General features: G+C 34.4%; 3 protein-coding genes across 3 annotated transcripts; 1 reads left to right on the forward strand and 2 right to left on the reverse strand.

Moving 5' to 3' along the window:
- Positions 1-25: 25 nt before the first annotated feature.
- LOC106713033 lies at positions 26-6,040 on the reverse strand. The gene is made up of 14 exons (XM_045683219.1): positions 5,848-6,040; positions 5,562-5,696; positions 5,224-5,290; positions 4,862-5,037; positions 4,411-4,584; positions 3,843-3,985; positions 3,115-3,242; positions 2,643-3,003; positions 1,894-2,062; positions 1,568-1,703; positions 1,003-1,173; positions 510-661; positions 276-441; positions 26-98 (listed from the first exon to the last, which is right to left on the reverse strand). Exons 1-14 carry the CDS (start codon positions 5,960-5,962, stop codon positions 95-97), a joined length of 2,097 nt encoding a protein of 698 aa, XP_045539175.1. The 5' UTR covers positions 5,963-6,040; the 3' UTR covers positions 26-94.
- Positions 6,041-12,624: 6,584 nt separating this feature from the next.
- Positions 12,625-15,716, reverse strand: LOC106713060 (egalitarian protein homolog). The gene has a single exon (XM_014505766.2). It carries the CDS (start codon positions 15,469-15,471, stop codon positions 12,907-12,909), a length of 2,565 nt encoding a protein of 854 aa, XP_014361252.2. The 5' UTR covers positions 15,472-15,716; the 3' UTR covers positions 12,625-12,906.
- A 458-nt stretch (positions 15,717-16,174) lies between these two features.
- On the forward strand, positions 16,175-18,661 carry LOC106713061 (vacuolar protein sorting-associated protein 29). The gene is made up of 4 exons (XM_014505767.2): positions 16,175-16,314; positions 17,069-17,260; positions 17,526-17,761; positions 18,540-18,661. The coding sequence occupies exons 1-4, from the start codon at positions 16,312-16,314 to the stop codon at positions 18,655-18,657; spliced, it is 549 nt and encodes a 182-aa protein (XP_014361253.1). The 5' UTR covers positions 16,175-16,311; the 3' UTR covers positions 18,658-18,661.
- The last annotated feature ends 3,280 nt before the right edge of the window (positions 18,662-21,941 follow it).

Raw genomic sequence — 21,941 nt, forward strand, 5'->3', positions numbered from 1 at the left:
ATGTTATAAATTCTTACATTATATTAGTTTTTATTTAAATATATATTCATCACAGATTGTAATTCTCTTATTGTTTTGTTAGCACCGTTGTTTATTATCTGAAAACAATAAACGAATATTTAATAAAACAAAAACCATTTATATAAAAAAAAAACCATAGACAACATTGTAAAGTCAGGCAAAGCATTTGAATGTTGATCATCTCAGACTTGCTCCTTCTCTTATAATAGAACTTGAAATAACTTTCTGATGAAATAAATCAGGTGATGACGTACACAGTGTTGTTGTGATGATGATCATCAACACGCAGAGGCAGTCCGCGGGCCACAATGCTGCTGGCGATCATGGTGAAGGAGGTGGCGGAGCGCGCGCGACTCACCGCCATCAGCACCTCCACCTCGCGCTCACATTCCACCTCCTCTTTGTACTCCACCTTCGTGTCTGAAATACAAACATGTTACAATAGGTCTGTCTGTGTGAGGGTGACAGTTGTCAGGTGGTGAACTCACCCAACACCCCCTGGCTCCAGTTGTCCTTGGGGATGCAGTGCCAGGGTGCGGGTGCGGGAGGTCGGGGCGGCACACACAGCGCCAGCAGCGCGCTCACCGCCTTGTCCACCTCCAGGTCCGTCACCTCCCACAGCATGCCCACCACCAGCGGGCTGCAGGAAACAACATTGTTGTGTGTGGTTTTTTATTGAGGAGATAAAATGCTTTTGGGAACCATTAGACGTGGTAGCTACGTTACATAGGGGGGTATATATAGTGGTGTATATGTTGGGAGTGGTGTTTGTGGGGGAGGGGGGTGGTTTGTGTGGGGGAGAGGGGTGGTTTGTGTGGGGGAGGGGGGTGGTTTGTGTGGGGGAGTGGTGTTTGTGTGGGGGAGTGGAGTTTGTGTGGGTAGTGGTGTTTATGTTGGGAGTGGTGCTTGAGAGGGTTGGTGTATGTGTATGGGGGGTGGTGTTTGTGTGGGGGGTGATGTTTGTGTGGGATGTGGTGTTACCATGCGGCGATGTGCAGATGGTGGTGTGCGGCGGCGGGGGGTGCACGTGCGGGTGTGGGGGCGAGACGTACAGAGCCGCAGCCGGAGAGTACGGCGGCGCCGTGTGGGCGAGCCCCCTCCACTCCGGCGCCGCCCCCCGCCAGCTGACACCCGTCCCCGTGCCCGCAGTATCTGTACACATGTACCTCATTAACAAAACCCTCTCTGACATCATTAATATTCTATCTATCGATAATATTTAAATGTATGTATGTATGTATCAAAAATATTGTCTGTCTGCATTTCTGTCCGCAAAGTTGCGTTTGTTTCGGATAATGACTGGACCAATTTTGATGAGACTTGAACGTGAAGGTAGCTGATACTCGCGAGCATGTTATAAACTATTTTTTTCTATTCTGCGCTAAGTCGTGGGCGATCGTTAGTCAAAAAATAAAATTTTTAATTACAATATCCAATCAAAAATGCATATTTATATATCCTACAACATAAATTTGATTGATCAATGACATGACAAAAATAGATTTTGAGACAGAAAGGAGAATAGAGAGAACGGTAGAGAACTTACAAGAAGAAGTCAGATTCAGTGAGGTACTGGAGGTAGTCCTGTGGGGAGGGGGGATGTCCGATATGTCCGCGCCACTCCCCGCACCAGTACTGCACGAACGACCTCATGCGCTTCTCCATGCGCTCCAAGTTCTTCTCTGAAAACAAAATAAATCAAATCTTTCACCTTTATAACATTACTAGCTGTCGTCTGCGACTCCGTCTGAGTGTAATAAGTAGACTATGTGTTCTTCTAGATATATCTGTACCAAATTTCATCTAGATCTATTGAGCTGTTCCGGAGAAACAAACATCTATCAAAACATTCGCATTTAACTTATATATTACCTGGATTAATAATATATCTGCCAACTTCAGCTTTGTTCACCAAATGTCCATCAACAAAGTCTTTCTCATGTATTTTATACAAATAGTATGTGAAGTGTATGTTCTCCATCCGACACACGGGCTGAGTTTCCACTGCACACAACATCTCCCATGGAAATGTATCCAGAAACTAAATATATTATACATAATTAAATATACGTTACATAGATCAGGAAAAAACAAACATAATCTATATATATATAAAAGAAAGTCGTGTTAGTTACACTATTTATAACTCAAGAACGGCTGAATCGATTTGACTGAAAATTGGTGGGCAGGTAGCTTAGAACCAGGAAACGGACATAGGATAATTTTTACCCCGTTTTCTATTTTTTTTTTTTTATTCCGCGCGGACGGAGTCGCGGGTAAAAGCTAGTAATATTATAAATCGGACAAATTATTATAAAATCCCAAACAAACTTTAATTCTTTAGAAATATCTCATATTATTACATTTAAATCAAAGCTTCCTATTTCTAAAAGTAACCTGAATTCGCCGAAATAGCAAAGCGACTGTACCCCATAGACATCCGCAAATGCTGATATTGCCTACCTTTAATCAACGGAGAAGAGGACACACAGAAATAGGATATTTCTCCATCCTCTCATCCGACAAACTCACTTCCCTTTCTTTCCTAATAAGAAAAGGGTGAGAAGGGAAAGAGGACTAAAATTAAGCACAAGGTAGAAAAGATAATACAGAACAATTACCTCATCCACAATTAAAATAACAGGCCACCTTTTAGCCGTCTTCAGTGTTGCCCACTCGTCACTCTCCTTCACCTGTGTTGCCACTTGAGAAAATGCTTTGATCCCGCTCACCAAACTGACATGATGGATCTCCTCGAAACATTTAGATAAACATTTCAGACATAATTCATTGGGAAATTTAAATTGTCTACAGCAAGTTTTGCAAATTAATTTGTCTATAACTCTCCTTATATCTTCAGTGTTGCCATGTTCTGTCAAAATTCTTCTGATACATGATTTTATTTGATTGGATGGTAATGAATGACAACTGTCTATTAAATTGTAGAGTAAAATCTTTTGTTTGGTCGTCAATTTTAGAAAACTGAAAAAAAAAAAAAAAACAGTCATTTTATTTAATAAAAATTGTGAAAAATACTTTTTTATTAAGTCAATATGTCGCTTTAAAATATAATATTAGCTGAAAGTAACAGACCCCCAATCAGCTATAGCAGTGTCCACAAACCGGAGCAGTCTATCTCTCAGCTGAGTGTCCCGCAGCTTGCCGGTGAGCAGCGAGCTCCAGCCTCCCAGCCAGTCCCGCTCCATCACATTTATCACGCCCTAACATAACACAATGCTAACACATTGCAGAACATTACAAAACCAAATCATTGATTTCAAATCATTATGATCCAACATAACAATAGATATTTACTTAAATTAATTGAGAATGTATATCTTAAATCGTCCGGTGAAAGATAGACCTCCTACGGGTCTGAAACTAGGTGCCGTCGACGATCATACGTCAATTAAACATCTTTTAATTAATTTGAAAACGAATCTAAGAATAACCACACACAGATGACATTGAACCGATCGAGGATCAATTGATATTGGTTGTAACTGTCTCTATCAATTTTAATGGGAAATTAGATTTTTCTTCTTAGCCAAAGTAATTTATGTGGCATTGTGATGTCTTATATATCTTAAAGACGACTGCCAACGACGCCAGGTGGGGAAGTAAGGTCTTAGAATGGAGGCCACGGCAGGGGACTAGGAGTGTGGGTCGTCCTCCTTCCAGGTGGACCGACGACATAATCCGCACGGCGGGAAGTTGTTGGATGCGAAAGGCGGAGGACCGCGTACTGTGGAAGGCATTGGGAAAGGCCTATGCCCAGCAGTGGGCAGATAAAGGCTGATGATGATGATGATATATCTTACCTTCATTCTCAAATCAATGTCTTCACGTTTGCTCCAGTAATTCTGCACCAAACGCTTCTTGTTGATGAACTGCGCTTTGCCAATTGTGTTATAATTGTCCTCTAGCAGAGAATATAACTCTTTAAATAATGGCTTTTCTCCTTCTGAAAATTGTATACGAGTCTTGGCTTAACTTATTAAAGATATTTTCAATTCATTTGGTAAAACAATTTCACACAATTTAAGTACTGTAACAATCCAAAAAATTGATCCATCATTTAAAAGCAGATCAATCTATTTAATTACTTCTTGTATATAAACTTCAGATTGATCTCAAAGACAATTTTTTTTATATTGTGGCAAACGAGCAAGCGGCCACATGAATTCACCGAAATGGCGAAGCGACCGCTGCCCATAGACATTCACAATTGCAGATGCGTTGCCTACCCTCAATCTACGAAGGAGTAGGCGCACAAAAAGAGAATATTTAACATTCCTATGCATCTCCTCCTCCATCAAATCCACCTCCCCTTCCCATCCTTCCCATCCTTTAAGGGAAAGAGTACTAAAATTAGTAAAATTTCTTTACCTTTGTGTACATAAGCCGGTACATTAACAGTGAGAGGTCCAACATTATACAAATCAATAAAGTCATTTTTAAGCATTGTCAAATAGAATGAACTGATTTCAGTTTTAAATTCCTTCTGCGGCTTTAAATTCTCATTGGGGTTGTATGCAGCTGTTAATTGTATTATTGTCCATTCTGAAATTATCATAAATATTAGTAAGATAGCTGTCGCCCGCGACTCCATCCACACAGAATAAAGAAAAAACTTAATTAGTAGCCTATGTGTTCTTTCAGACTATGCTCTAAATTTATAAAAATTTAACTAACATCCATCTATCTAAACATTCACATTTATAATATTAGTACATATGTGTGTTGAGTAGGGCGCAGTCATCCCTAACTTAGGGTAGGCTCCGAGCCCCTCTGTGGGAACTTATAGTGAGCTGAATGACGAATGTTCCAAAGAAATTACCTTTAGGCAGTTCTTTAAGTATTTTCAATAAATTTTCAGTATTATTGTGCGGTCCAAATCTCATGTACTGTTTGTAAAAGGGTAGTTCATCATTTATTCTAAACTTATCCAACACTTCTGTAGTTTTTTTGGCCTCTTTTGATAGAAAATCCAGAATTCCTTTCTCACTTTTTAACCTGGAAGTAGAAAAATAAATATGATGGTGATGTTCACAAATTATCTGCTTATTTTCAAATGAACATTTAAATTATATCCCGAACATTATACTTACTGACTCTAAAGGTCTAACTATAAAAGTCACATCTGTAATTATCTGTACTTTAAACAGTTTAATTTGTTAGTAAAAATGAAAACCTACTTACTTAGGTTTGGCAAATATCTTGTCATCTTTTGGCTTTATGTAACTTGCAATTTTGTGTGTCTTACTAGCTGAAAATAAGTTCACAATAAGAGCAATGTAATCACAAATGATTTCTTATTTTGCTAGTAGATAAAAGCTAATAGTAAAAATCAGTAACTTTTTAAATAGACTGACTATTAAACATAATCTTTCCTATGATTTTGACCACATATTTCTATTAGTTCAGGAACTTATCAATAGATCAAAATTTGAGTAAAACTAAATAAAACTTATAAACGCATTAGTGTGACTAACAATATATTAGTGACACAAGAATACAAGATATTAACAAATTCTTACCTGATGCCTTTATTTGTTCATCTCTATATACGGCCAATGTCCTTACAGACGCGGAAACAGCTTCACTAAGATAAAATGCACAATCCGCTTCTTTATTCTCCGCTAAACACTCCTCAGCGTATAACTTCCTGCTGCCTGTGAAAACAAAAATCAAAATATATCATACACACAAAAAAAGCCAGCCTTCAGACTAATAAATTTAAATTTCTAATAAGTTTGATTGATAGTTCTTTAATTATTGTTAGCTAAAATGTAACGTTTAAATTTTATTTATAGTCAAACTTACTTTGATAATTCGGCCCGCTAGGTGTTGACGGTATGTTTTTCACATATTTATTAAGCACATTTTTATAAAATGTTTCTGTAAATTCTATTTCATCAGTAAATACATCAAAATCCATTGTAACGATTATACCTAGGAAATTTATCTATTTTCCGTAAAACTAATTATAATTGAAACAATGTTTACCATTGAATTTAAACTTACCAACGGTTTTAAAGACATTGACATTTGACAAATTTTGTTTTTAATGGTGATAGTACTCAAAAATTCAGCCATAAAATTATTATAATGTTAAAAAATCCTTTAAAGTAAAGATAAAGGTATTCTTTAGAGTAAAGATTTTTATCTCACTTTTAACTATTCAATAGTTCAATATTTAAATTATTTGAAATATCTGTTGATTGACACAAAACCTAAATAAAAAAGAAATATAATAATTTGTTCATAAGTGTACTATTTATAGCTGTAAGGAGCTGAAAATTTACCGGAGTTCAGTGAAAAATTAACACTCACTTTATTGTTTTGGCTTTTGAACATTTGCATTGAAAGCTCCTGGCTGAGGATGACATAGTAAACACCTTTAATGCTGCTCCCCTGTTGCATGTAATACTGATAAGATAATGACTTTTATTTACCACGTCTTAATACTATCTCGCCCATGGGAGATAAGCATGAGTCGAGTAGATTACATCTGTAAAAATTTCTATTTAACAATGCAAGGCATACCGCAAGCCATGAGAATGTTAATATGATTTTAATATGTATGTATATTAAACTAAAAACTTTCACATTATTGTCCTTCGACGATTGAGTATTAAAGGTACGTCCTAGGTGAAACGCAATGAAGAGCAATAAGAAAAAGTACGAGTATAACTCCATTTTTAACCTTGCTAGGTTATTAATAATGTCCTTTAATACGCCTGAGAGTGGTTCGTTTGTCACTGTCGTAGAAAATTTTCAATAAAAAAGGTATGTGTACAAAATGTAATAATATACTGGTGTGATCCGATTCATAATTTCGCACTTTCTATGAACATGTACTTCCGTGATGGAGACGGGAAAAATTAATCAAAACCTGGGTTAAAATAGTTCTGTTTGCTTATAAGCCGATGGATGTAAATGTATAGACTCAATTTTGAAGCATGAAACATATTTTAAAATTTTTTTAACCTCAGTGTTTTAACGTGCTTGATCAGCCGTTGAAAATTTAAAAGACCGTTATTATTCAAAGTAATGTAAAATTATCAACACTATTAAGAAATTCATTGATTGTTCACAAAATCTTGATAAGATATGCCGTGAAACTATGTCTTAAACTACGCTTTATTGCAAAGTTTATTGAACTTTTTATGTACAATTAAAATACTAGGCTTTTTATAGAATCGCAAGCTATTCGAACTTTACATTACTAGCAATACCGTTAACTGTAGCAATTAAGCTCATTCTTGTGCTAAAATGTCATATAACAGTTATGATTGATTATTCTGATATGTCAATAACTTGGTAAAAAGAGGTCTGCATCATTGATTATTTTTGGAAACCGTTGGCAACTGTTCATATAAATATTCCAAGTTGTTTAACTTGAGTCTACATAACTGGTGACGTATTAATTATCTAATTATATTTTTATGGGATATAAAATGTTAAATGTGTTAATTTAACTGTCGTTGTGGCCTAAGCGTTTCGTTTACTTTCGCGCCAACTCTTGTTTCACTAAAATGCTAACTTGCTAACATAGACAATATTTTGATCATGTCGAAACAAATATATTCAAATGCAACCGAATTAAATCATCACGACCATGATTAGTTTATAAATTATAAAGACCGTGACATCTTTATTATTTTAGCTTTTAACTAAAACACTAATATTACGTATTAGGTGTTCTAATAATAAATCATCGAATATTTATAACTGCGCAGTTATATGCAAATCAGTATCCACGGACAGGTGTTAAGATATTAAAAGGAATTACATAAGCTTCGACAGATCGCAGATTATGTGCGGAAACAAACACAAGAGCACGGTACAGTGTACTGTGTATTATCTGTGTGTGTATTATACAGTTATACGTTCGTACGTTTGCGATGATAATGCCTACGTTTCCATCTGCGTGTCCTTATTGACTGACCAGTCGATAGATTGTTGTTTCTAATCTCATTGCGCGCTGTGCACTTTGTAGGTGCAATCTTGCATTCTAATAAGTATTTGTCGCATTCTTTGTGCGAGCGAACCTTGCCTACTATTGCATTGCGACAGACCAACCATTGTTCTATTGGTTTATTCCTTATTTGTAACCCGCAAAGTTTAATTGATTTGATATAAACGAGTTTAATATTTAATTCGAGGCTTTAGTCATTAATTTGCAAGGTGATAGGAGGGAATTGAAATAAAACTTTTTTCGTAATAGGAATAAGATGATTTAAGTTTAATAGGGGTAAGAACCCCACCACAAGGTCAATAGATATCCGCTAATATACTGTACACCGTCTTCTGTAATCCGAGGCAAGGTTCATAATATGACAGGTTTCATTACAATGTCAAGGATACCAAACAAAACAACTAATATGAAAACAAACTTAACATGTTTTAAACGGTTAAAAAGCTTACAATAAAAATTGGATGTCTGATTTTATGTTATCCGTTATGTTTTTAGCAACTTCACAGAAAGTTTATCTACCTGTATATTATATTAATGGTGGATATAAAAGGAAAATTAATGTCCCATAACATAATATTTTCGTTTATTTCTAACAATGAGAGCAATTCTGATTCTGAGTGAAACAGCGAGAATGCGAGACAATGGTCAGCAATGGAACATTTTTGTGGAATTGTCGACATCAAAGGGCTTCAGAAAGTATCGGTGTTGTAAATTTTTTTTTTTAATTTATAGTTTATGCTTCAGGGTTTCGCCTGAGTGAGGCAGTCAGTTCGGACCACGTGGTAAATGTTTTGTGCGAATAAAAATGTGTGTTGCCAAGGTTTAGGTAACGTCTTGGTTACGGCAGACGGCAGGTCGACATTGAGCGGGTTTCACATCTGTTATAATCACATTATGAACATCTTTTCTAAAAGTATTTATGCATTAAATCTATTTGTATATATATGAAAATTATTACTTAATACCATTGAGCACAATAAGTCGTGTTTTTCTAAGAATATTTTTATGTGTGAACAGGTGTCCTGTTGTAGATTGTACTTGCTTGTTTTAGTTTTCTACTAGTACGTATCTTTTGCATATTAAGTGAGTCGGGTTGTATGTAGAGAAAAAATCTACTTTTCAACTATAAACTAAATAAATTTTAAGGCTGAATCTGAGTATCGCGGTTACAAAATTATCGTGGTATTTGAAATTTCTTCCCTTTACGAAAATGAAGAATAAGTAATATGAAACGGTGAATTATTGTAATACTAAGCTGTTGGCTCGTGGCTGAGTTCGTTAGGGCCGTGACCTGATAATTGGCTTAAAAATATCGCAACACTTCCTAAGAGCTGTTGAAAACCATAATGCATTTCGAATATCTACTACTATCTTTCTCTTATTGTTAATAGACATATGAATAATTTTTTAGTTAAGATTTCCTTTTCGGAGTAATTCCAGTAAGAATTTTACTAAAAAAAATTTAAGCACTGTTTTTAAGTAAAAAATTAAACTGAATTCCATATATGTAATTTGTCTTATAATTTCCCTAAGTGATGAATCCATTTTTTACTACAGGATACAAATGAGGGTATTTTAAAATAATAGAACGCACACTATTTTCAACTTTTTTTTATTTGTAATAAACATAAACAATGTGCAAATCAGTAAACGGTCAATTTGCCACACTTCAAAGTTCATCAGCAACAATTCATACTATAGGAACAGTAAACTTCCCGCCAAAACCGTTGCATTTTAGTCAACAGATTGCATATAAGGAAGATAAAAAATTGCCTATGGAAATGTTTTTCTTAACTTTAAGCATATTTTTGTGGCACTGAAACACCGTTTAGGATACAAAAATGTATACACTACATTTTTCTAGAAATTGTGCAGTGTATAAGGCACAAAATGTATACATAAAAAAGTGGTAAATTTGTTTACATCCACTACAATACAATACTAAACTTGTAAAAAATGTTACAGTGAAAAAAAAAAAAGTAGCTAGCAGAGGTTAAATAAATACTTAATGGTATTTACGTAAGCTGTCAGGCACAGGTGGGCACAGTTAATCGAAAAGTTAACTTCGTTAATCGTTAATTCGTTAATTAAAAAATTAACTTCGTTAATCGTTAAAGCGTTAAATTCTCGAAAATTTAACGCAAGTTAAAGTTAATCGTTAACAGTTAACCATACCAAAATTGTACATACTAATTTCACACTTTTGTGGCGACACTTGTTTAAAATAGTAATTTGACTATTTATTCTATAACACATTAGTATTAGAGACAAGAGACAGAGAAGAGACATAGTATTAGAGCATTATAGTATATTTAATTACGAGTGCGGAAAGCCTGTCATTGCAAAGAGTTCCGACAAATGTCTACCCAAGCCGAGGCGCAGCCGAAGGTGAGGGTTGACAGTTGAAACAAGTTCTAATGACAGTTCCGCACGTTCACTGAACAACTATTTTTAATACAGTTGCGAAAAAATGAAGCAATTTAATAGAATAATAAAAACACAATAAACTCAACTAACTGTTGTGTTGTAACAAATGTTTGAAAAATGGCGCCAACCGTAAAAGAATACAAACAGAGATTTTTTTTGTTTTATTCACCCATTCTGGGTAGGCAAAGGGAACTATGCCCAAACGGCCAAGTTTTCAGTAGATTATTTTTATGATATGAAATGAAATTTAATGAGATCAAATAAAATGAAACCTAACCTAATTCATTGAATAAAATCATTAAATCTGACATTGTAACAAATAAGGAGCTTCTTTTTAGCAATATTTGCATGAATCATAAAAACTTCAATGATTTATTTTTGTAAAAACTTCGTGGTTGGTTTTTTCTTTTTAATGGACATTATTTTGACAGTTGGGAAAGAGATCGCACGAGTTTGGAAAAGCTAAAGAAAAAGCACGAGTAAAAAAATGTCTTAATACAGTTGCTCAAAAAGGGATTGGAGGGTATTGTAGGGACGAAGAGCGTTCGGAATGTGGGCTATTACATACTCTTGCTTTTATATACTCGTTATGAAATATACTATTTCGAACCTTCTTTTGATTTTGTCCTGTTGGTCACGTCTTTCCCGGACGCTCTGATGCATCACAGTTGCACGCGAATTTCACATATATCAATTATCAACTCGTTCGTTCACCATTCGAGTCGCCGACAGTCGCTCAACATAGTTGAACCTACGAGCGTGGCGTGGCACGTAATTTAAACAAAATGACAGCACGTCTCCAAGTTTCTAATTTAACGATTAACGGACTTTTATTAACGGAAGTTAACAAAGCGTTAACACTTTTTGAAGTTAACTTAAAAGTTAATCCGTTAAGCAAAATGTTAACTTCGTTAATTAACGATTAACGGATTAACGAGTTAATGCCCAGCTCTGCTGTCAGGATATAAATTAATTTGGGATGGCCACAATACTGATAAGTATATAAAAAGCTAGACAGGCTACCCAAAAGTAAGCTCTAAAAACAAAAGGCTTAGTACAGAATATCACCTTAGTATTATTATTAACATATCTTAAGTTATAACACAAAAATAAACTATTCGAAAGAAGTAACATGTTTACAAATAGGTCTACTCTCGATTAATGGAAGCTACCATAGACATTGTTTTATGAACACGTAACAAAAGCTTCTATATGAGGTTTTAATTTCGAGTTTAGTTAAAGCACTGACACTAAGTTGTAAAAGTTACTTAAATATGTATCAAAATCCTAGTCGTTCACTTTCGAAAGGCGATCGTCGGATATGACTTGAAGGCACAAAATTATTTTGATAAATAATACACAAGATACCCCAACAACCATGCAAAATGCTAATACGAATTTGTATAGCTCTACTGTACCAACTATGTCTCACCAAGCACCAACATGCCTACCTTATAAAATTTAATTAATTCACTAGAATAAAATCTAAATAATTTTCAGTTAAACATCTGAACAATAAAACTTTTATTGTATACCTATTATTGCCATGATAGTCAACAATTTGTTAACACTGAACCCATAAACAGATATGTAGGCATATTTCAATTGTTTTACCCATCTGTAAAATCCATCAGTCATTGATGTATGACAATTGTTATGTAAGCTAAAGATTCTTATCTTATATACAATCCAAAGTGAATCGAGAAAAAATCAAGGCCATTTAACCTATCACATGGTAAATCCGTTTTACAACAGGCAATAGCCTAAATAAATAATTGTAAACTTTATTGATAATTCCACATGAAGGAATTAAATACTTGTTCTTTTATGCAGTTTACCGTTACATTTATTCAAGTGTATACGCACATCTTCGCTCAAATGATCACACAACGAGACAGGGTTGCCTCAACAATTGTAAAAATTAAAATCCATTAAAGTGCATGCTACTTTACAAACTTATTAATTACTACAAAGTTTATATGTTGGAATTTCACTTGAAATTCATAATAAATAATGCAATGTAATAAATATACAATACAAAACTATGTACATACTACAAAATATCTTAATATTTTATTTTAATATTTTATCTTTAACAGATTTTTTGTTTTACTTTTAAGTTAAATCTTTAAAAATTTAAAGGTTTAACTAAATATTTCATTTGAAATAAAAATAAGATTATGGAATAAAAAAGGGGACAAAAATTGTCTAAATAAAACTTTCTGAAGGTACCAACCCTATATGCCAATACACTTGATAATGCACATCACAATTGAAACTATATTAATTAATTCCTCAACTCACTGCTATCATCGCTCCTCCGTTATAAGTATTAGAGGCTAGTTGATAGCTGGGTTAAACATTTTTTTTAATTTAATAACTACAAAAAAAATTATGATCACATATAGAAGAGTTTCAAAACTAAGTTGTGGCACTCAGAAATATGGAAATGCAAATTGCATGACTGAGTGTCATCAAGATGAATTATTTATGCCTACCCGTTTACTGAAGGGTGTGGCATCAAGTGTCCTTTCATTCAACTTGTCCTCTTCACGGAAATGGATCCTTGTGATGACAATGTCACCTGTGCTCAGCGTTTGTGATCCAATCTCTGTCTTCTTTGTTTCATTGACATTATTGCACTGTGCATCCTCAAGAGTTGAATTATGGCATCTGCAGCAACAGTTCTTTCTATCCCCATCACCTATGTTTAGTATTTGGCTCAAATTTGACCAATCTTTGTTTTTCAGTAGAGGCAGAGTTTGTTCCATTGTTTGTGAAAACTTATCTTCCAATTCCCCGCTGAGTGGTGCAACAGCTGATAAGATAGCTTCTAAACGATTTATTTTCTCCACCTTATCCATGTTTGTATCTGATAAAATCTCATCCATCATTTGCATTGACTCGGTGAGGCTAGGAGGTTGTGTTGAATGTGGGGAAGAAATAGAATCAGAAGGATTTGATTCTAAGCTAGCCATCTCGTTTTCTCTTTCGTCATCTTCCGAATCGCTGTCCTTTTCATGACCGATTGCTTCCAATTTCTCCAATTTTTTGGAAATTTTATGACAACCTTTCAATTTTTCTTTCTCTTCTTCTGTGAGCTCTAAGTATCTTAATAATCTTATTTCTCTATTGCTTAGCACTATATTCTTTGTAGACTCTGCCAGTTTATGCTTTAGTTCACCAACTTCTGTGTTTATCTTCCTCTGACGTTTACGTAATTTTACTTCAGTAGGTTGTATATGCATAAACACTTGTTCATTACTTAGCTCCTCAAAGAGTTGTTGGTTTTCTGGTTTTATATTAGCAGACATGTAGGCATAAATTGCAGGATTAATTAATGACAAAACATCAGATGCAGCATAAATTATCATATCTTTTGTTAAAGGCCGCCTGGCCCAGTAGCGTTGGTCTCTACGATAAACATTCTTGAGCTGTTCCTTCATAGGGTTCATGGGAGCATTGTACAATTCACAAAGTGCATTCAGGCTGAGATTTTTTACTTTGTAAACAGGTATATTTTGCTGCTGCAATTGCAGGACAGCATGGGCCGCTTGGGTATCAAAAACATTCTTCAAAGTGATCTCTAATTGATTGTGTAAATTGACTGAGTCATTTCTGCAGTCATGTATTATCTTTGTTACGCTATCACTTTCTAACAATTCTTTAATTTTGCCTTCAACAACCATTCCAGGGCAAGCCATTATGTCCAATATGTATACTTCACCATTCATAGTAGCAATTTGACACATAGTCAAGACACCTTTAATACCTAAGTTGATTCCCTCGCAATCAAAGGAAACTATGCTCTTTGTGTGTCGCTTAGGGTTCATTATGCTATCAATGAGTGTGGCACACTCTCTGACATTAGCTATAACAGTTGCAGACTGAAGAACTCGTTGCCTCCATGCTTCTCCCACCATATTATTTCTAATAGAAGTACCATTTGTTTCTTCAGGACTGCGAGTATTCAAATGATTGTTGACTCTGTCTCTGACCATATTTTCTGCTAAATTTTTTATGACAATAGAATTGATCCGCTGCTTTAAGGTTTGGTTAGCTATATTAGCTTGTGGACCTCGGGGAGATTCTACAGGACTGAGTATTCTGTTTGCAGGGCTTTGTTTGCCGTCTGAAGGAGTGGGACTTGCCACTACAGGTGGAGCAGGCGACATTGCTTTCTCCTCCACTATAGGCTTTGGTGGATCAGTCTTTGTTTTTGATTTTGCATTAAGATACATGACAGGTATTTTTGGTTTACTAATTAGTGTGACAAGATTTGACTGAACATGGAAGCTATCAGAGAATATTTTCAAGAAAGCACTTAAGTCCGCTGGAGTCTTGAACATTTGGTACCAGTACTCTTGTGGGAAACGTGACACAATCAAGTGAAAAAGCTGGTCAACCATTACAGGGCCCTTAGCCTCTATGCACTGAGCAACATAATCCAGCAGCTGCTGAGCAGTGTCTGTGTTTATATTAGCTGCGGGTAAATTATGAAATTGTTCAGAATTGCTGCATGTGTTACCTCTTCTATGATTCTCACTGACTAGAACGACATTATCATCGATAATCTGGAACGTATCGGGGTGTTTCAGGAGAAAGTCCTTAAACTCTTTGATGCGCTGACCAGAGATGTGACGTACCTGCGGAGACGCCTGGCTGCGATGACCCAGGAGACTTTTTATAGGCACCTCTGTACCCTCACCGTACTGGATCATCTTGCTAGCAAAGTACTCCTTCGCCTCTTCGATGTAGTCGTTGTTGGACGACGCGCCGCCGCCACTCGGGTGCCTCTGGAATGTGTTGATATCAACATAGTCCCCGTCTATGCTGAACAACGCGGGGTACTGAGCCAGGAACTTTTTCAAGCCTGATTGCGACCCGCCGGCGATCTGACGCATCTCCTTGGTGAATCCTTTGGCACCAAACTGACAGGAAAGATCGTGCAACGTTCTCGGCTCGCCTTTGTCGAGCAGGCGTTCCACGAAGAACAACAGAGTGAGGTTTCTTGCGAGCTCATATTCCATTGATTCCATTTCCCAGCAGTTGGTGCCAATTTGGTGTTCTTACACTAGATTTTTTCTACGTATATGTGTCACCCACAACACCATGAAATTCACCAATTCTAAGCCAGCCCACTCACAAAGAATAGAGAATAGAGAAAAGTGACGTGATAGAAGGTTGCCAAGACAAATTTTGTAATACCCGTAAACTTGTATTACAATTTTATTTGTAAAAGATCTGTACTTCACATATTCTTCACGTACTGGCACAGGCAGACTGTCATACCTCCTTATTAATGTTGTAACACAAATGAATTCTAAGTGAATAAATGTATTAGTACTATGTCTTTAATGGATTGGCAATGGTAGAAATTCAAAGGCACATGGCAACACTGGCTGACAGCACTTTAACGCCCTCTAATCTCTAATGGACCAAACATTTTGTCAAACGTCAAAATTATAGTACGTCCGTTAACAAATTGCACATAATTAGATGATGGGGTTTTCCTATCTTGTAATTTTCCGAAGTAAACTATGTTTTAATATTTGATAATTTTTACTCACAGATAAAGATCAACGATCAATCAATACACAATATCATCTATGAATCAACATTAACTATTTCATTATCTTTGTATAACCATGGACAATACGCAAAAATTGAAATGTCAAGCTGTCAAATTGGAAACAGAGTATACAACACATTTTATATTTTTTTCAATTGTATCATCAAAAAGTGGGAGGATTAATTAAACATTAGACACGAAATCTGAAGTTTTTGATACTCAAATCAATTAGAACTTCAATTTATTTATATTAATACAAAACAGTCCTATATTAAATCCTATATATTAATTCATTATTCCAAATACAATGGTAAGTACATACAATATATTTAATAGTACAATTACACCAAACCGGATAAGTTTAATTTGTTGATAAGTTTCTATTAGAAGTAATCGGACTGCACTACATGAAAATTTCTAATAAATAATTGTGAGGAATATATACAGAATTTTACAGAAATATGATCACTGATTCAATCCTTCAACACAATTGTTAAAGTCTTCATAAATCTTAAACTACAATAATATACTTACAAAATACAATACTAAAAATACGTATTGTGTACATAAGTTGAGTAAAATGAGACATCAAGAAACATCCTATGTTTGTTGTAAAATCCAAATAATTAAGCAAAGATATTCAAATGTAATATAAAGAGAGGGCATTAGCAGCACTTACCTTCCGACAGTTTAAGCATATCAACAACAATGTTATTTATTAGATTGTCAAAACAACATATCAACATATTTAGTTACGTCCTGAAATAATATTTAATGGAGAATTAAAATAAATTACAGCATCTGAAAAACATGATTTGGATAGAATATAATGTTATAAAGATATTAATACATCAATAATCGTTTTTATATTATTTTTATTTCATAACACTGACAATTCAGGGAGCTATTTACAATTTTGGTCAATTCATCAGACATCTCAACATGTCACTGGACTACTAAGATAAAACCAGAGGTTGTGTTTAAACAGAAAAGTTTAGTTCACAATATCTGATCTATTGTTAAATGTCTTTGTAATTAAGGTATTTTAATTCACACATTTTCAGTTAGTCTTGGTGCTTGGAGATCTACACATTCCGCACAGATGCAGTAGCCTGCCACCAAAATTCAAGAAGCTTCTACTGCCAGGCCGCATACAGCATATTCTGTGCACTGGTAACCTGTGCACTAAGGAGTCATATGATTATTTGAAGACATTGGCCAGTGATGTTCATGTTGTTAGAGGGGATTTTGATGAGGCAAGTATAACCTACTGATGTAATTTTTTTTATCTAATACTGGTAATGTGTTACAATGGCTATGTAGTAATTAGTTATATTTCTTTTGCATTGAACATTTTTACGTATTCTCTGTGGTCATTCTCTTTGGCTGGAGGCACTGAACATGTCAAATTTTTCCCAATAGATTTCTTATGATTTAAGATGATGAATGCTTTAAATTTTTTGTTCTCAGGTCATATATAACGGCAAAATATAATTATAACTTGCAATTGTGATTTTCCAGAATTCAACATATCCAGAACAGAAAGTGATAACAGTAGGCCAATTCCGTATTGGTCTGATCCATGGTCACCAGGTGGTTCCATGGGGGGACGAAGAGTCCTTGGCTCTGGTGCAAAGGCAGCTGGACGTAGACATCTTGATATCGGGCCACACGCACCGCTTTGAAGCATATGAGCATGAGAATAAGTTTTATATCAACCCTGGATCTGCTACTGGAGCATACAGTCCACTATTCAGGTAATATTTGACGTTAACTTTAAAATGTAGAGTATTATTCAAATTTAATTTATAAGTCAACAAATTGTCGTGCTTCTTTCCTACAACTTAATACTTTCAATGCAGCTATGTTTTTCATATATCAATTTGAACTTGCTGATTGAGTCAATAGCACTGTATGTATGATCAATTATAAGATTTTACAGTAAGAAAAGAAGTCAATCTTAAGACTTATAGTATTGTATGTATCTGAATGTTGAGCCACCGAGTTTTCGGATGAAAGAAGATTATATGTATTGCTGCGTATACTAAGATGGATGTGTGGTGTAACAAGAAAATATATAGTTAAGAATGTGTATATCAGAGAAAGTTTGAAAGTAGCGTCAGTTATCAAGAAATTAAGGAGCAGAAGATTACGTTAACTTTTGTTTGGACATGTTATGTGGATGATGTTCATATAAACAAAAAAGTTATGAGATTGAATGTGGATGGTTATAAAGGTAGGAAGACCAAAGAAAGTATGGATGGATTGTGTGAAAGAGGATAAAGCTAAATTAAGATATGACGGCTGATAGAGATAGGAGTAGTACATACTATGCCGACCCTCTATAGGGTCCACGAGGCAGGTTGATGACAGCGAGTTAAAGAATCCCACATTTTCATTCAGTTAAAATATTGGTTCAAGTAAATTATAATCAGTAATACATCGGATGCTATAATTTTCACATAAAAATGTGAACTTTCCGGAATCTTTAGTGAAATGTCTTGTTGGTTGTAAGTTTTTTTTTATTTATTTCAGGAATCCAACACCATCTTTTGTACTGATGGACATACAGAGTGCCACAGTTGTTACATATGTATATAAACTATTAGGTGATGAGGTTAAAGTTGAGAGAATTGAATACAAGAAAGCATAGTTATTAATGTTGTATTTAGTACATAGTATCATTAAATATTATGTTATGTAATTAAATATTATATAATATGAATGTTTTTTTTCTATTTTATAACAAATAAGAAATATAAATGGCTGTAAATAAATTGGAATATATTAAAATAAATACTTTTTGAATAACTAATTTTACATTCAAATTATGTTATTTTCATATGTGGAAGAAATTTAGATTATTTCAATGTTTGTTTTGTTGTAGTAACAATATCTAAATATTTATTTTATAAAAAAAAACAAACAGAATCTAAGAATTAAATATGATTTTTGTTTTATAAAGTGTGTTATTCATAAATAGAATTTAACGAATTGTCAAAGCATGCATTTTTTTATTTGTTTTTTTTTTGTTCACTGAAACAATATAATGAAAATTATGTTTTTCTCTGATATATGTATATCTCTAAGTTGGAAATAAAACTTAAATATAAGGAATATATTAGATTTTTTTATTTATTTAACACATACAGATTGCTGTTCGGATTCCCTTGTATTATGTTATACAATTTAAACTACAGCAATAAACTAATAGTCTAATTAACTATACTTTACAATTAATAAAATTGCAGTATGTATATAATACCGAAAAAAAAAAAACATATTTCACTAACATTGCTTTGCTTACAACGAAAATTAAATTTTAAATTCCGTCCGTAAAGTGCGTGGGCGACCGGTTGTATGAAAATGCAATATATACGAGTCGTAGTCATCGGACAGTGGATTAAGCAGAGTAGGGGACGTATAGGATGGATGGGGAAATATCCTATTTCTGTGCGTCCCCTTCTCTGTCGATTTAAGGGAGGCAGGTCAGGCAGGGAAAACGGTAACTTCACTATTTTGGTGCTTGGTACAGGTGGCGACTCGTTTGTTTCCCTTAACCTTAATAAAAAAAAACTACACGAAACGTTTAACCTCTAACAAACCTAATGGTTTAAAATAAGGACATCCGATCACCGAGTTGGATTCGAATCCCGTCATTCGACTGCATCTAACAAATTCTCGCGCAAGCCTAGAGCTTAAAAAAATCCGCCGTTTTCTCTCAAGGTTGGTAATTTAACAGTTAACGTCTACGTGACACCGCCCAAAATGTCATTAGGTAAGTAAAAAAAAGTTTATGTGATTTGATGCACGTCTACGCAGCAGTTACTAACGGATGACGGAGATTTATTAGTGCATTGTTTTAACCTAATTGTTTTTTTTCGACTCAGAGTCACTAGTAAACAGCTTATTTATTTTATTGATTATCAGGGCTCTTTCATACATATATTTTTTTTAGAATTATTACCATGTGAACTGAACTTTGAAATCTATTCTATTTGAAATACTGGAATTAAGACAATGCTCAGTATGTAAGTCGAACATTTATCCTACGCGTTAGTTACTATAATACTTAATAATACTAACTGTGGCTTTCTGAGACAGAAATTTCCGTTTAATACATATTGTTATATCTGTTTTGTCAAAAATAAGGAAAGGACAGGAATGACGAGGTTTTTTTTACAGATATTTTGGTCTTAGAAACTAACAGTAAATGTCAAATTATTAATTTGTTGCACAAGCACGGTTATCCTTATCCTATTTAATATTGATTTTATTACACTATCGTAAATGTGGTATTTGAAAATATAAACGGCAAAAATATATACAACTAGCTGTGCCCGCGACTTCGTCCGCGTGAAATACTGTTTTCGTTAAGCATTTTTTTTAAGGATTATTATTTTACTTAACCGACGTGCTATGCGTTGATGTATGGATGTAGACATAGAGATAGGTGTTCCATGACCGCACCAAATGTAGGTGTTTGGTCTCTACCTATCCCTCTAGGTTATGGGCGTGAATTAAGTTGTTGTTGTTGAGGTATTTTATTTAAACTTATAAAAAATTACAACAAAACAAATGGAACTTACACAATATTCATTTACTCCTATGCAAATTTTCATCCCCTATTCCCTTATTATATTGCAACATTAAGGGTAAAACTTTTACAAACTTTAAATGACCTATTTATTAATATCAAATTAGCAGACTAAAAAAGTTAGAAGTTAGAAGCTTATTCTAACTGTAAAAATGACGATACGACCATACAAATTTCCACCCCTACCTTTACCCCCTTACAAACCCTCTTTCACGTTAAAAATTAATCTTTGTCCTTTCTCAGGCTCTAAGCTAAATATCAGTAAGTATAATAGTAAAACATATTAAACAAAACATTCATTAAAACCTCACATATTGTGAAACAAATTTTCATCCCCTATTGTTATTTAGCACCCTTACGGGTAAAATTTTTACAAAAATCGAAATTCTTACTTATTTATATCAAATTAGCAGCATTAGAAAGAAGTTTCAAGCTTCTTACTGTAAAAATTACGTTACTTCCATACAAATTACCACCCCCACATTCAACCCCTTACAACCCTTTTTTCGCGTTAAAAAGTAGTCTTTGTTCTTTCTCGGGCTCTAAACTAAATATCAGTAAGGGTAACAGCAAAACATATTAAATAAGACATTCACCTAAACCTCACATATTCCCAAACAAATTTTCATCCCCTATTGTTATTTAGCACCCTTCAGGGTAAAATTTTTACAGAAATTGAATTTCATATTTATTTATATCAAATTAGCAGCCGTAGACAGAAGTTTCATGCTTCTAACTGTAAAAATGACGATACTTCCATACAAATTACCACCCCTACTTTCAACCCCTTACAACCCTTTTTTCGCGTTAAAAAATAGACTATGTTCTTTCTGAGGCCCTAGACTAAATATTGGTAAGGGTAACAGCAAAACATACTAAACAAAACATTCACCAAAGTCTAAAATATTCCCAAACAAAATTTCATCCCCTATAGTTATTTAGCACCCTTGAGGGTAACATTTTTACAAAAATTTAATTTCATATTTACTTCTATCAAATTAGCAGCCTTAGAAAGCAATTTCAAGCTTCTAACTGTTAAAATGACAATACTTCCATACAAATTACCACCCCCACTTTTAACCCCTTACAACTCTGTTTTCGCGTTAAAAAGTAGCCTATGTTCTTTCTGAGGCTCTAGAATATCTGTGTACCAAATTTCATTTAAATCGGTTCAGTAAACAATAGTAGGCGACACTTCCATACAAACTTTTACCCCCACTTTCAACCCCTTACAACCCCTTTTTCGGGTTAAAATATAGCCTATGTCCATCCTCAGGCTCTAGACTATCTGTGTACCAAATTTCATTTAAATCGGTTCAGTAGTTTTGGCGTGAAAGCGA

The sequence above is a fragment of the Papilio machaon genome, chromosome 21, assembly GCF_912999745.1.
Source record: "Papilio machaon chromosome 21, ilPapMach1.1, whole genome shotgun sequence".
Taxonomy (NCBI): domain Eukaryota; kingdom Metazoa; phylum Arthropoda; class Insecta; order Lepidoptera; family Papilionidae; genus Papilio; species Papilio machaon.

Excerpts from the sequence above, each read along its gene's own strand:
- LOC106713061 (XM_014505767.2), top strand. Across the intron at positions 17,261-17,525 it reads TTAGAGGGGATTTTGATGAG|AATTCAACATATCCAGAACA; the intron begins GCAAGTATAACC and ends GTGATTTTCCAG. Across the intron at positions 17,762-18,539 it reads GCATACAGTCCACTATTCAG|GAATCCAACACCATCTTTTG; the intron begins GTAATATTTGAC and ends TATTTATTTCAG.
- LOC106713033 (XM_045683219.1), bottom strand. The coding sequence starts at position 5,962 with ATGGATTTTGATGTATTTACTGATGAAATAGAATTTACAGAAACATTT. Across the intron at positions 1,704-1,893 it reads CAGATATATTATTAATCCAG|AGAAGAACTTGGAGCGCATG; the intron begins GTAATATATAAG and ends TTTTGTTTTCAG. Across the intron at positions 442-509 it reads CTGGAGCCAGGGGGTGTTGG|ACACGAAGGTGGAGTACAAA; the intron begins GTGAGTTCACCA and ends TTTGTATTTCAG.
- LOC106713060 (XM_014505766.2), bottom strand. The coding sequence starts at position 15,471 with ATGGAATCAATGGAATATGAGCTCGCAAGAAACCTCACTCTGTTGTTC.